The sequence below is a fragment of the Vanessa atalanta genome, chromosome 3, assembly GCF_905147765.1.
Source record: "Vanessa atalanta chromosome 3, ilVanAtal1.2, whole genome shotgun sequence".
Taxonomy (NCBI): domain Eukaryota; kingdom Metazoa; phylum Arthropoda; class Insecta; order Lepidoptera; family Nymphalidae; genus Vanessa; species Vanessa atalanta.
The window spans coordinates 3,402,293-3,416,629 of record NC_061873.1 but is presented as its reverse complement, the minus strand read 5'-3'; the positions used below and the strand labels follow the sequence as shown (position 1 = coordinate 3,416,629).

The following is a 14,337-nucleotide window of genomic DNA, read 5'->3' as shown; positions in this document are numbered from 1 at the left end:
ATTTTTTATATTTTTTAAAAACTTTACCTAAATAATGAAATAATATTGTAGAAAAAAGGGTTATAAATGAATATTATTTTTAAATTTAAATAAAAATAATTGAATACTTAGTTCAATTTCTGGTAAGCGCTGTCTTCGCTTAAAAATCTAGGCACTTGCAATATAATCACAACATTCAGAATATACAGGTATCACGGCAAATATTTACTTGAACCCTCACAGGCAATAAGTTATAATACGGCTAAAGGAAATGTTCAGAGAAAGCTTGTATGGTAACATTGATATAGTGTTTTCAGATATGTTCGTGTTATAATCATTTAGTGGAATGGGTATTCGTACAACTAGTGCAGTGATATCGATGTTTCTAGCCGATATGTAGTTAGTTATGTATTGTCAATGGTGATTTTAATGGGCGGAGATATATTGCTACAATAAAATCGTAATCTCATTAAGATTCTGTAAAATTGCAGTCAACATGTTCAACAGATTCAAAAGGGTAAGTTCTTATATGTATTCCAAATGTTTTATTTTAATTTTTTGTATATACCTTGGAATTAAAAATGGCAAGTAAGCAGGAATTAATTTTATATTTTATTATTATTTTTTTCTATCATCATATAGCTTAATAAATTAAAAAATAACAGCGTATTGAAAATTTTAATAATATTATGCACTAAATATTAATTATGCTGCGTAGTATGAAGGTACCATTTTAAATCAATACGAAGAGCTTATTGATTTTATGCGCAAACTGATAACAATTATAGTTGTATTGGTAGTTTCTCTTTTAAGTACATAAATATATTTCAATTAATTGTTAAGAATTATTCGCAACATGATGTTTAGGTCTAAAAATAACAGTTTTTCATAATAATACGATATGATTTTTGAACGCATTTTATAATCAATCTATGTTGGTACCTACTGAATTTGAACAATTTATGACATCGTTTAAATGAATGTCTAATACGATAGAAAAAAAAAGACGTTACATACATAACTAATAAGTACCTACCGTAAATTTATTTTGTAATAATATTTTTACTTGCCCTGCATCCTCGAGACAAAAAGAAACCATGTTTTGGCTTAATTAAACGAAATTTCAATGTTGTCTGCTTATATATTTCGCCACAAAAGTAATGGTGCTTTAAACTGTGGAACTGTTTTCTTCCGCCTTTATAGTACAATGAGATTTATTCTTTAATTTCTGCGCGTCGTACCCTGCGCCTCACCACCATCGCCAGTTGGGAATATAATAGGGTTCTCACTTAATATGTAACGAGTTTATAAATAGATATTAAAATAAAATTACTAAAATTCCAAACTACTATTGAGTTAACTTAATATTATTATTTATTCGGTTTAACTGAGTATAAATATGTTTGTCAATGAAATATTGTAGTTCATTGAATAAGTAGTCAACCTTTAAAATTATACATTAAATTTATAAAACTATGGTTTAAATTCCATCACTACTTAACATGTTGGATTGTATTAAACAATTTCATCTTATTTTGGAACTAAATAATGCTAAGCTAAGCCATTCAAGTTGACAGCCCTGAGATAAGCTATTGTGTGCACTTAGCTTTTCTTTACTGGTCAGTCAAGTAGTTTGGACGCGCCGACCGAACGTGTTCGGAAAATTTAGCCAATTTTCACCGTCGCGGCGTTTACTTAAAAGTTTATATATACTTTTTTATTAAGTACGTAAACATGTGATTTGATACAATGGAAATAGAAGTAGATGTGGTGAGTTTGACGTTATTTAAAAGTATATGAGTAACTCATTGTAATTATTTTAGTCGAGACAATTAATTAACAATTTTATCTTTACTTGCAAAACAGCCTTAATCGATTCGATTAGACTAAATTTACTTTAGTCTTCGAATGAATTTTGAAACAAATAGTTTTTGATGTATGTAGGGGTATGCTATAAAAATATTATTTATATTTCCTAATTTTATAAAGAATTATTTACATCATGATGATAGTTTTGTTTTATTTTATGTTGAAGTTATTTTTCGTATAAATTATATTCTTTCTAATAATTCTAAAGTTTTTTATAATATAATTTTTAGTATTTAATAAACAAAGGTACTTACATTGAACAAATTAGAAATAATAGCATCGGGATTACAATGCGAAATCTATGATTTGTAGACTTTGATAATGCTCTAGAAATAAAAAATTAATAATTTTATTTTCTCTATTTTTATTTTTCTTATTCGTCATTAGAATTTTCCTATGAATTTAAAACAACAAACAATCATTATTTAATCTGCGGCCTGACTTAGCCCCGCAATTAAGCTCGATTGTTTTATACGACTCAGTAACACGCGACTTCAATACTAGCCGTCTCGCAATACTAATTACTCATTAGTGTCTTTTGAATACAATCTTATACTTATGCAGAATTTAATATATATACAAACAATTGCTTTAAGTATAGTTTATTATTATTAATAATATTTGGATAGATAGTAAGACTGACAAATAGGCCATTTAGGATTAGGAAGGATCGCAATTTTTGGTCCACATAGGGCCTATGCGGGGATGGGTTTAAAAAAATCATTGTTAATTAAATTGATGAAGCCAAATAGAAGGTATTTTTTAGAGAATAGGATGATAAATGTCTTTATCATATTATAGTAAAAAATTGTATTCATTATGAATAAAATTGCATTGTGATAGTAAAGAAATATTAGGGGCTCCGACATAGTTAATCCGGTCCTAAGGCCACTTGGTGGTAAATGGAACCACCGACCGTTATCATTGGATCTGTGCGTACTAATATTATTAATCATCCTTTACATCGCCAATATGACACTAATTTTATGAGCTAAGGTGTTATGTACCTTGTGCGTTGTAGTTGCGCTGGCTCACTCCCCTTCCAACCGGAACACAACAATACTAGGTATTGTTGTTTGGTAACAGAATATGTATTTAGTGGGTAGTGCTGATTTTTTGATGGATGAGGAATTATTGTCGTTATCGATATTTAATGTCACCGTTGGATTATAAACAAATTTAATCGTCCTTATTCTTACGTAAGTTATCTCACGAACCTAAGACAACTTCTAGGCACGAACATTCATACTCATGCCGATACTTAACGTGGAGAAGCGCGCCTTCGTGAAAGAACAAATCTTAGTAAATTCTTGTAAAGTGGTTACCTAGGAACGTTGCAGTGAATTTTTAGTGCCATAACCTGCCATATCATAAATGGGTATCAGTAATTTCTAATAATAATTTTATTTTTCAATTATCTCGCGCTAGAAATTCTTTTTTCAATACTTCTTTATTTTTATGAATTTTAATCGGATGATCTTTTCGACATTAAACTTTTTCCAAAATAATTGAAAATAATATTATACAAAAATGAAGACTGTATCTTATTATAATTATTCTTATTTTTGTAATTTAGCGTATAAAATATTGCGTACTGTTTTTAGTGTTTTTGAGGGTGAGTGACATTGTTAGTCGATCTTAAGTAAATTAATTACTCACACGTCCGAAGGGCAGGGCGGGTCCTATTACTTATTAGTGAAATAGATCCCCAATATCATATTAAACTACATATACGATATTCATCAAGTCCTGGATAATAATTAATTAAATCTTAATAAATTATATTTTCAGTTTTTTATATTGCAAACAAAAATTACTTTAAAAGATTTTAAATTAATATGGTTATTTTTATTACCATAAGTATTTGAAAGGGGATATTTACCATGTTTTTTATTTTTATTTGGTGGAGCTCGATATTTCGACATTATCTCCGAATGTCTTGTTCACGAGAACAATTTCTTTGTTGTATCTACTTAAAAATGTCATTGCTTTTTATTTTCAGAAATAAATTTTCAATAATTATCAATGTAATATTCCTACTTTTTAAACTAAAATATTTTATAATCGAGACGATTCTAAGCGTAATAATATTCAAATCTGTAATCGAAATATCGGATACAATGAGGCAGGTACACGAGCAAGGACGGCCCATTAACCTCCGTAACCGTGTGATTTGAATACGAAACTACGCCTATACTTTCCTATTGCGGTGTAAACAGTATTCTGTATGACCGATGGACACACAGGCTATAAATTAATACAAGGGTGACTGAATTTTTGTTCTATATTTTCGTTCATTTGACTTAGCATTACTTACTTATTTACAATATTTACGAAGGAATGCGTTTGGTCAATTTATTTTTTTACACAGAACGTATGTAGTATTACCGTAATTATAAAATTTATAATGTAGTCAAAAGGGACAAAAAAGAGAAAATATTCAATTAAATAACGTTCAATTTATACTAACACTAAATTAAAAGAGTTAATAAATTGAAAAAGCCGGTAAAAAGGAGTTACTCCATTATACAGATAATACTTACATTGAGTTCCTAAATTTTTATAATATAATTAAATGATATATATACCCTGCATAACCATAAGTTTTTTTTAAGTTCTAGAATGTACAGTGCACAGTAATAAAATTACATAAGTACAGTAAAAAGTCCATTGATAACTACTAGCAAACTTGCCTTTATGATGATTAGGATTTGGCGTGCACATTATTACTCGGCAACATTTAGCATTGAGCACAACGATATAGCCTTTACAAAATGATGCAAACAGGTTAAATGTTCTAGCCTTACTCAATATTGAAGCGTATTACTTAAAGAAAATAGCTGTCAAAATGTCAAAAGCTAGACATGATTTGGGGTGTTATTCCACAACTCTCCTCACTGGCCGAGTCTAAATGTGTGACAGTTGGAGCAGCGAAATATAAAATCATAAACTTACTTGTCAATCAATTAATCTTCGTAAAGTAATTGACTCAATGAAAATAACATTAAATAATAAATTATGTGTTTTACCTTCAAATAAATAAATAAATAGACATGAACATGCCATGGCTTAATTTTACATTTCGACGCCGCTAAATTAGCAGAATTTAAGGGGCGGCTGGCATTTACGAGGAATGGCCTTAGGCGGTCAAGACTGCTAGTCAGCTTCTGATTATACTCGCCTTAACATACACAGAATCTATGCATGTGTGTGTGTTAAAACTACATATATACTACTACAATATTTTCTTTAGATACTTCCTTGTTGAATATATAATATATACACTAAGCTTAGATTCAAATAACCACTTAGCCGCTTTATGATCTCCTTGTAGTGGTCGTAAATTCTTGAACGATGTCCACGCCTTAAGTTTCACATAAACTATTAATATATAAGATGCGTCTAGATGACATACAAATATAGATATAGATGGAGATCTTTTATCTGGGCACGCTTAAATGTGTCTTATCTATTTTTCATTTTTAATTAAAAGCATACCAAATTATCTATCGCACGGTAATTGATCATCCTTCCATAGATTTGACCTAGACATGCCAACCAAGAGAATTAACATGGTAAGTATATATTAGCAGCCTGTAAATTTCCCACTGCTGGGCTAAGGCCTCCTCTCCCTTTGAGGAGAAGGTTTGGAGCATATTCCACCACGCTGCTCCAATGCGGGTTGGTGGAATACACATGTGTCAGAATTTCGTTGAAATTAGACACATGCAGGTTTCCTCATGATGTTTTCCTTCACCGTCGAGCACGAGATGAATTATAAACACAAATTAAGTACATAAAAATTCAGTGGTGCCTGCCTGGGTTTGAACCCGAAATCATCGGTTAAGATGCACGCGTTCTAACTTAACTGGGCCATCTCGGCTCTCCAAATATATATATACGATGATATATATAACTATATAATTTGATACACAAATATTATTTTTAACAGCACACGGTTCATCCGTCGTCTGCCGACAGCCAGCTTGCGAAGTCAGCCATTGCTAGTGGGCCTTACGAGTCATGGGGGACTCCTGAGGCCACTCCGACGCGCACTATGTTAATATTTCTTTATTTATATTCATATAAATAGTGGAAGAGTAGAAGAGTAAATGAGTTATCTAAATATCAGATATCGTTATAACTATTAAATATTCCGTTTACTATTTTGAATTTAACTATAGCTGAAAAGACTTAGACAAAATAATAACCTTGATTCGATCTTTTATGGAAAAAATTAGTGAGAAAACTATAATAAAGGGCTTCAATTGTTTCACTGACATCAAAGTATTTAGTCGTTATGATTTTTTTTAATCTTCGAAAGATTTAAAAAAATGGTTAAATGTCTCAAACATCGCATTACAACTTTTTCAACTTTTACAGAATACGAGAAACCAATTCAATCGAATCAACGACAAAGATAAAAGATGAAAAGGAAGAACGTAAGAAGTAAGTAAATATTGATGTAATTTATAATACGATTTATTTTGGTTTTGAAGTAATAAATGAACACGCTGTTGATTACTTATATTTATCTATCCTACTTTCCCAAAGGGTTCATTTCTTCCGGAGCGACTCCATTGAACATTTCAAGCTGGAGACAAGCATCACGGATTACGAAACGGAATTAAAAGACCTCGATGATGATGACGATGATGAATCAGTCGAAACCTATGAGATAAAGTAAGCTTTACAATTCGATTCCGAAACCGATACTCAATTTAAGATTATATTAAAGATAAAAAGCGTGGAATTAGTATTTATCGATTTCTAGGCAGGATATATAAAAAAATAATTGTACTTTACTGACATACTCTGTGAGGAAAATGGCGGAAAAGGGTATCTACTGCCTTCTTGCGGTTCTTTGCGGTAGAATCTACTTTAAATTTAATTCAAGTCTATATATATATATATATAGTCTAGTAAGTAGATTCTAGTAAGTAGAGTATAAGTAGATTCTATTATAACACGACGATTCAAAAGTGATTTTATAAACCTACTCGAATAAAGAATGTTTTGATTTTGGTTTTTTGATGATTAGTTTATTTATGAATATTGATGTGCGTCTAATCTTTATTGTCTAAAATTTCCAGGAAGCTCAATTTTTTTTTGTTTTGTTACTTGTATTGTACAATTGCTATTCTATTATATCATAATTATAATTAAACTAGGCCTGAAAAACCAGTGAAGAAAGTGCAGTTGGTAGAAACGCTCCAATTTGACCCGCCATCTCCAATGCAGTGGAAAAAATTCAAAGGTTTTAAATTGCTGCCGTTTTTCGATCCTTCGAAAACTATCGACTCTCAAAGTAAGTTTTAAAATAATATTTATTTATTTATTTTCATTAGGACAACCAACAGTGGATAGAATATTATATCAAAATAAAAAATAAAAATTACGTACATTTCAAAATTATCAAGGCAAAAGTTCTACTACTTACATATACAAATAAAATTAGAGATAAGAAGTATAATACATTTTTTAAACTATTATATAATTAATAAAACCAATAAGATATACCGACCAAAACATTAGAAATGAGCCAAAATAAAATTCTTTATTTTTCGATTGAACTGAGGTATATATATATAGTATAGTAGTAAATAATGTAGATGTAAATAAAATCATTAAAAAAATCAATTTTCGTAACGATTCTATTAGTTTTCTCTTAGTGATAATAATAGGTAGAATTTTTTAGAAGTCCATTTAGCGTAACTTATTACCGACACTGCTGGGCGTCTATTAAGTTATAAAAGACGTTAAATAAAAAATATCGTTCGATATGATCTTTTGAAAAGTATGACGTAATATATATGTATAATCACATGGTGTGTTTATGTAATTATATCAGTACGTTATTGATTAATTATTTCCGCCGTTATATTTTAGCAATAAAGTTTACAGTTAATGAAATGTTAGAACAGATATCATTAAATAACTTGTAATCATTTATTAAAGTGAACTGCACCACAAATTCAGTACTTACGGTAGAAAATAACCGAACAGACGTAAAAGACATACTAAAAGTAAAATATTTTTTTAAGTATTATTTATTTTGACAAGAAACGCTCATGATATAATGTATTACACATAATATGAATATATTAATCAAGTACACAAATATAATAAAAAATAAGTGCCGAAAAGTAAAATTATGAATATTATAGAAAACAAATTATTCAGGAACATTAAATTGCGTGTTTTCGTTAGGCAAGAGCTACATAGCCTGGCTCCTTCTCGTCACGTTCTGCTATAGCTACAACGCCTGGTGTATCGCTCTCCGCGCCTCTTTCCCTTACCAAACTCCGGAGAACCTCGCCTGGTGGATGACGGCCGACTATTTCTGCGATGCGATTTATTTGCTGGACGTGATGTTCTTTAAACCACGGATGATGTTTCTGCACGAAGGGTTCATGGTTAAGAATACAGTAGAGACCAAGAAAAACTATCAGAAGAAGCTGCAATATAAAGTAAGTCGAACTCGTTTTGTGCTTCCCTTTACAATAAGCATTAAACCTTAGTACATCACTTATCCAAGTCAAAATGAGCCCAATAAAAAAAAATATCAACTTGTACTTATTACAGTTCGATGTTTTGTCTCTTCTGCCGTTGGATATTTTGTACCTATACTTTGGTACCGAGATGGTGATCCTGCGCCTTCCGAGGTTACTGAAATTGCAAACGTTCTGGGAATTCCACCGCGCAATGGACCGGGTTTTACATTGTCCCTATGTGGTAAGTTTTTTTTTATCAATCTATTTATTTTAAGACGATCGACCAAACTTTTAGGTTTGTTTTTTATCGAATGGAACGTTTGCTGCTGGTTTATTAGAAAATCGCTTAAGTAAATTCATGTTCAGTGCTTTTTCATAAACTTTTTTTTTCTTGATTCTCAAGTGATTCGTTTGGATATACCTCACCTCATACCCAAATAACCTCAGAGTGATATATATGTAAGACAGCAAAACGTTTAAGGTACGTGTCGGCAAAACATTGTTCTACATCTTCTACCTGATCCACCTGAACGCGTGCGCGTATTACCTGATGAGCTCGTACATCGGCCTCGGCTCCGACGGCTGGGTGTACGACAACCGGGGAAACGCTTACATCCGCTGTTTCTATTTCGCTACCAAGACCGCGACTTCCATCGGTAAGTTGCAAAAGTATTGTTACATTCCTGATTTATTCATATTTATTTACAAGATATATTTTTACTGAAGTTTTTGATAATGTACACATGTACAACCTATAAATTTCCCAATGCTAGGCTAAGGCCTCCTCTCCCTTTGAGGAGAAGGCCATATATCCATGTGGCAGAATTTCGTTGAAATTAGACACATGCAGGTTTCCTCACGATGCATTCCTTCACCGCTGATCACGAAATTAATTATAAATACAAAATAAGCACATGAAAATTCAGTGGTGCTTGCCTGGGTCTGTACCCGCAATAATCTGTTAAGATGCACGCGCACTAACCACTAGGCCATCTCGGCTGTTAAAAGCGAATGACCTACATAATTAAATTAAATAATTCATGAACCTTTACAAAAGGTATTCTACTTAGCATATCTACATTTTCGTTGAATTAAAATACTTTATCAGGCAAGAACCCGAAGCCGGAAAAGCCTGCAGAGTATCTGTTCATGACGGCAGCTTGGCTGATGGGCGTGTTCGTGTTCGCACTGCTCATTGGTCAGATAAGAGATATCATTGCTACGGCTACTAAAGTGAGGGTGAGTAGAAAAAGCTTTAAATTAAATCAATATGTTTACATTTGTTTGTTAAATATTACTACATTTTTAATTACAATAATTTTCGAATCATATGACATTTTGTAGGTTAATATAATATTTCAACTATTACTTAACATTTTTTTATTGATCGGTGATTTGGCACGAGAAGGTAAAATCACACCCATTCTATTAAAAGAGAGTAATGCACAAAAAAAAAAAAAAAACTATTTTTGATATGTAATATATTTTCTCTCGTTTTCCTGCAATCTGTGGGAGTGATATCGTAAAAAGGGACGGAAGTGTGTAACAGGGAGTTAAGGAAGCGCGCTATTTGATTTTGACCAATGACCGTGCGCGGTTTTAGAGATGGCCATTGATGATACCAACACATTTTCCGAGCGAATATAATGCTTAATAACAAGTTAGATGTTAATTATTTCACATCATATGCGATTACTTTAACATTCACTTGTTTTTTTATATTTTTTAATTTTTTATTTTAATGCAATGGCAAGGGTCACCAACTTCTGTGGGCAATACGACAATAGAATGTCTATTCTATACGCAATAATTTTCTATGCATAAGCTACATATCTTTACATATTATAACCTTCATACTTTCTTTCTTATTTTAAAAACAGGCCAATAAATTACAAATGAATTATACTAAGCTGAAATCATAATAAAAGTCTAACAATATTCTGTAAGGCTTATGGACGAATTTCAACTTAACAGACTGAATATCGCATGAGCGTTGACGCTTGTTCCTGGTACTTGCGCAAGCTGAACTTGCCGCTCTCTGTACAGCGTCGCATAGCTTGCTGGTTTAACTTCACCTGGAACCAGCAGCGGTGCTTCGGTTAGTTGACTATTTTCCATAACATATAAGAACCGTATGTATGTACATGAGGTTACTTGACTGTTTTAATAGTCCACGCTATACATACTACATTTAAAGTAACCAATAAATGGTTTCTGAGCGATGTGGTCATACAGACAGACAGTATTGTGAATTATTATTTTTGACATATATGTTTCTATAATAAAGTCTCCTGAATTATTAATGAGAGATAAATTTATTATTTGAACGACATCCTGCGCCGACTCCAATTAAAATTGGGATAAGGGCAGGAGGATGATGAGATAAATTTATCATTTGATACCCCAAAAGTGCAATGTTTAATTTTCACCTTACATTAAATGAATTTCAATACATTGCTTCTGTTGAAAATTTACTGAAAAGATTTATTTTTATATTTGTATATATTTTTTGTTTTCCATTTTATCTCGAAGTACTGCACATTTTTATTCATACTTCAGAAAATACTTCAGGTCGAAGGGAAGCCGGCGTGAGAAACTGGGCGTTGTTTTTGTCAATCTATTATTTAATTTTCTAGGTTATAAAATTATTTCAAGCCACTAATTGAGTCATTTTAGTTAACAACAGCAATAATTTTGTGTCTTCTGGGATTCTTTGTGACTTTGGAAAATGTACAGCTACCAATTCTATTTCCAGATGAATCGAGAATTTTGAACTTGCTACCTTACAACATGAAACGAGACGTAGCTCTTTATGTGCACATGTCGATTTTGAGTCAGGTAACAATCAAAATCAAGATATTTATATACACATAGGTATATACGACATACATATAAAACTAAATAATTTATTTGAAACTTGGAACCTTTGTATAATTTTTCTATTTTTTATATCGTTGGAAAAATGCATTTACTCATTTCTCCACGTAAAGCTAGTGGTGGGGGGGGGGACGTATGTTGGACTCACCGACGACTAGTGTATTGGAATAAAACGGGCGGTGACCGTCTCCGTCTCTTCGGGGGGTGGGTGCTGCACGGGATCGCTTGCACATAATACAACCGTGACATAATATAAAATTTTACTAAATATTAGCCTCATTGGCCGTAAACTTGATACGATACTTTTCCAAGTTTCGTTGTAGACCTTAAGAAGGTTTGTCTGAGATCGAGTACAACCGTCGAGGCCGGCCCGCAGGTGCAGCTGTTCCGCGACTGCTCGTCGTCGCTGCTGCGCGACCTGGTGCTGCAGCTGAAGCCCGTGTCCTACCTGCCGGGCGACGTGGTGGTGCGGCGCGGGGACGTCGGCCACCACATGTATATCGTCAAGAGCGGGGAGTGCCTAGTGAGGATACGCTCTGTTCCTTTATGTTATCATATAAACATATATAATATAGAGTTTCGGCTACGGCGGTTAATTTCAGAGACTAGCCAATTGTGCGCAAATACAGAAGTATATCTGTTCCGAAATCCTACACGATCCTAGATAGGTTAGGTGTAGACCAGAGATGTTCTTTACATTTTTCGAGGGACGGGACGGTTAACATTACTGACGGTTTGACTTCAAGCTACTATACTGTCAATTTCTTGACAGAGAACTTATTTACTTTTATCGGCCCGACCCGGGATTCGAATCTGGGACCAACGAATCTGTATCCGGTGGAGGTGTATCTATAGGGGTAGTTAAAACTCGTTCGTATCACATTGCCGGGTGACCGCTTTACTTTTCGTTTTATCCGTCGCGTTTGCTTGGCTGATGCGACTTGACGGCCTATAATGCTAATCAGAATTTGTTTCGACTAATACAGGTTTTAAGATTTACACAAATTTAGGACATGAAAAACTCAATGTATTTGTCCGGATTTGAACCCGCGATCAATCGAGATCTCCGTGGATGTGACTGAAGGTATGGGCTCATTATGCGATTAATAATAATCGCAATAAAGTTTACTAGTCTAGCTTTGTTTATACGAATATTTTCTCGTAAGATTTAGTTTAATATTTTATATTTTAATAATAACTTTGAAAATACGTGTCGATTAATTACATAATGTTATGTGACTTAGGTGATGTCGGCTGATGAGAAGGAAGTTGTAGCGGTTTTGAAGACTGGATCGGTATTTGGAGAAATAAGTTTGCTCGGGATTGAAGGCCTACGACGTCGGACTGCTACTGTTAGGTAAACGAATCTTAGTCCCAACTTGGGCGCCAATAATTTTCGCAGCTTAGATTACATCTAATTAATTTAATTTGTAAGTCGTTTTTATGTTCCTTATTTAATATTGTGGACGTAAAAAAGCAAACATCTTGCATGTTTTCTTTATATAAAATAGGTACGCTCATGCGCCAACCGATGGTAAGTGGTCACCAACGCCAATGAACATTGGCGCTGTAGAAAATTTTCACCATTCCTTACACCAACTTGGTGGCGCACATAAACCTATGGATCGAAGTACCTATGTCCCCTGTGCCCATTTTTAGGCTGGCTAGCTCACCCATCAAAACGTACCACGGCAATACCAAGTACTGATCTTTGGCGGTGAGGTACTGGCGTGTATCGGTAAAGGTTGCGTATTAAGTTTCAACGTTCTAATCGCTCGATTAGTTGAAATTGAATACGGCACGGGCAATTCCGAGTCGAACCTTGCCACAGATCCCGCGGATACTCCACTCTCTTCGTGCTCTCGCGCGACGACCTCGACTCCGCGCTCGAATACCACAAGGAGGCGGCTCAGATCCTGCGCCTGCGCGCCGACCAGATCATTCGGGAGAACGCGGCGCGGCAGGCCACGCAGGCGCGCGGCGCCGGCGCCGAGCCGCCCGCGGGCCGCCGCCGCCGCCGCGGAGCCGCCCACGCGCGCCTCCAGGTGCGCCGCGCGACATCACATCGCAGACACTTTTATTCCACTTGTATAATCATTTCATAAATATCTCGTGTATATCGTCTTATTTTACTTGTAAAAATGTTTATTGACTTTATTTAACTTCAAACTAATAATACTTTTTTTTTCCATTCAGAAAACGTACACGGTCTTTATGTCCGTCGCCGAGCCTGATCTGCCGCGAGATCTCTTCCCCGATGAGTAAATTCGAGATGCCAAAATATGATAATCTTCTTAAATGTTAAGCAATATAAAATTTAAAAAAAAACGCTCAAAGCTACGCGCAAGCATTTCCCCTACATGTGTTAGTTAGTATTATACGTTAACTTCAATGTTATTATTATTATTCAATAACATTATCGATGTTAGTATAATCTAAGCAAAATATAAACAAATATAAAATCTCCAAAATAAACAAATTTAAAATTTAAAAAAAAATAGTGGTCACGTTTTCAATACAAATTTCAATACATAATAAAATATGGACGTAACTTTTCCCTCCAAAATACATACATATATACATACAGATTATATATGATTCCGAATGAAATAATAGCTAATTTTATATTTGTTTATGGTTTGTAGAAATTAATAGTAATCAACTGATACATGTACTCGATTAAATGTTGTAATAGGCAAAAAAAAATGTTACTCATTTCTAACTATAACAATTTTTTTTTAATATTAAAAAGAAGTATGTATCTGTGTATTCTGATGGTTTAACATAAGACCATGTGAAGATTACCTATTTGCATATATATACATATATATATTTTTTAACTTTTACTATAAATTTTATTCTAATAGTTCAACATAAAACTATGTGAAGTATTATTACCTATTTGCATATACATATATATTTTTTAACATTTACTATGATTTTTTATGTCTACAAAATTCAGAAACTGTATTAGTTTGTAGTTATTTATTAAATTAATCCGATTTTATTAGTACTTAAGACATTTTATCAATATTATGTAGTAATCGTAGCGCATGTAACGTTCTCTAAATATTATAATACCTATTTAATCGACCTTTATGGAACTCTCTTATTAAAT

General features: G+C 33.1%; 1 protein-coding gene across 2 annotated transcripts; it reads left to right on the top strand.

Moving 5' to 3' along the window:
• The first annotated feature begins 326 nt into the window (after positions 1-326).
• Positions 327-13,611, top strand: LOC125077402 (cyclic nucleotide-gated cation channel beta-1). Of its 2 annotated transcripts, none has more exons than XM_047689333.1 (15): positions 327-496; positions 5,801-5,907; positions 6,232-6,297; positions 6,403-6,531; positions 7,020-7,156; positions 8,059-8,318; positions 8,434-8,583; positions 8,824-8,998; positions 9,451-9,581; positions 10,317-10,440; positions 11,098-11,180; positions 11,596-11,742; positions 12,464-12,576; positions 13,051-13,264; positions 13,416-13,611. In XM_047689333.1, exons 1-15 carry the CDS (start codon positions 476-478, stop codon positions 13,482-13,484), a joined length of 1,926 nt encoding a protein of 641 aa, XP_047545289.1. In that variant the 5' UTR covers positions 327-475; the 3' UTR covers positions 13,485-13,611. The 2 variants fall into 2 exon arrangements, with proteins under 2 accessions (XP_047545289.1, XP_047545291.1); XM_047689335.1 differs by lacking the exon at positions 327-496 and adding an exon at positions 1,611-1,749.
• Positions 13,612-14,337: the final 726 nt, after the last annotated feature.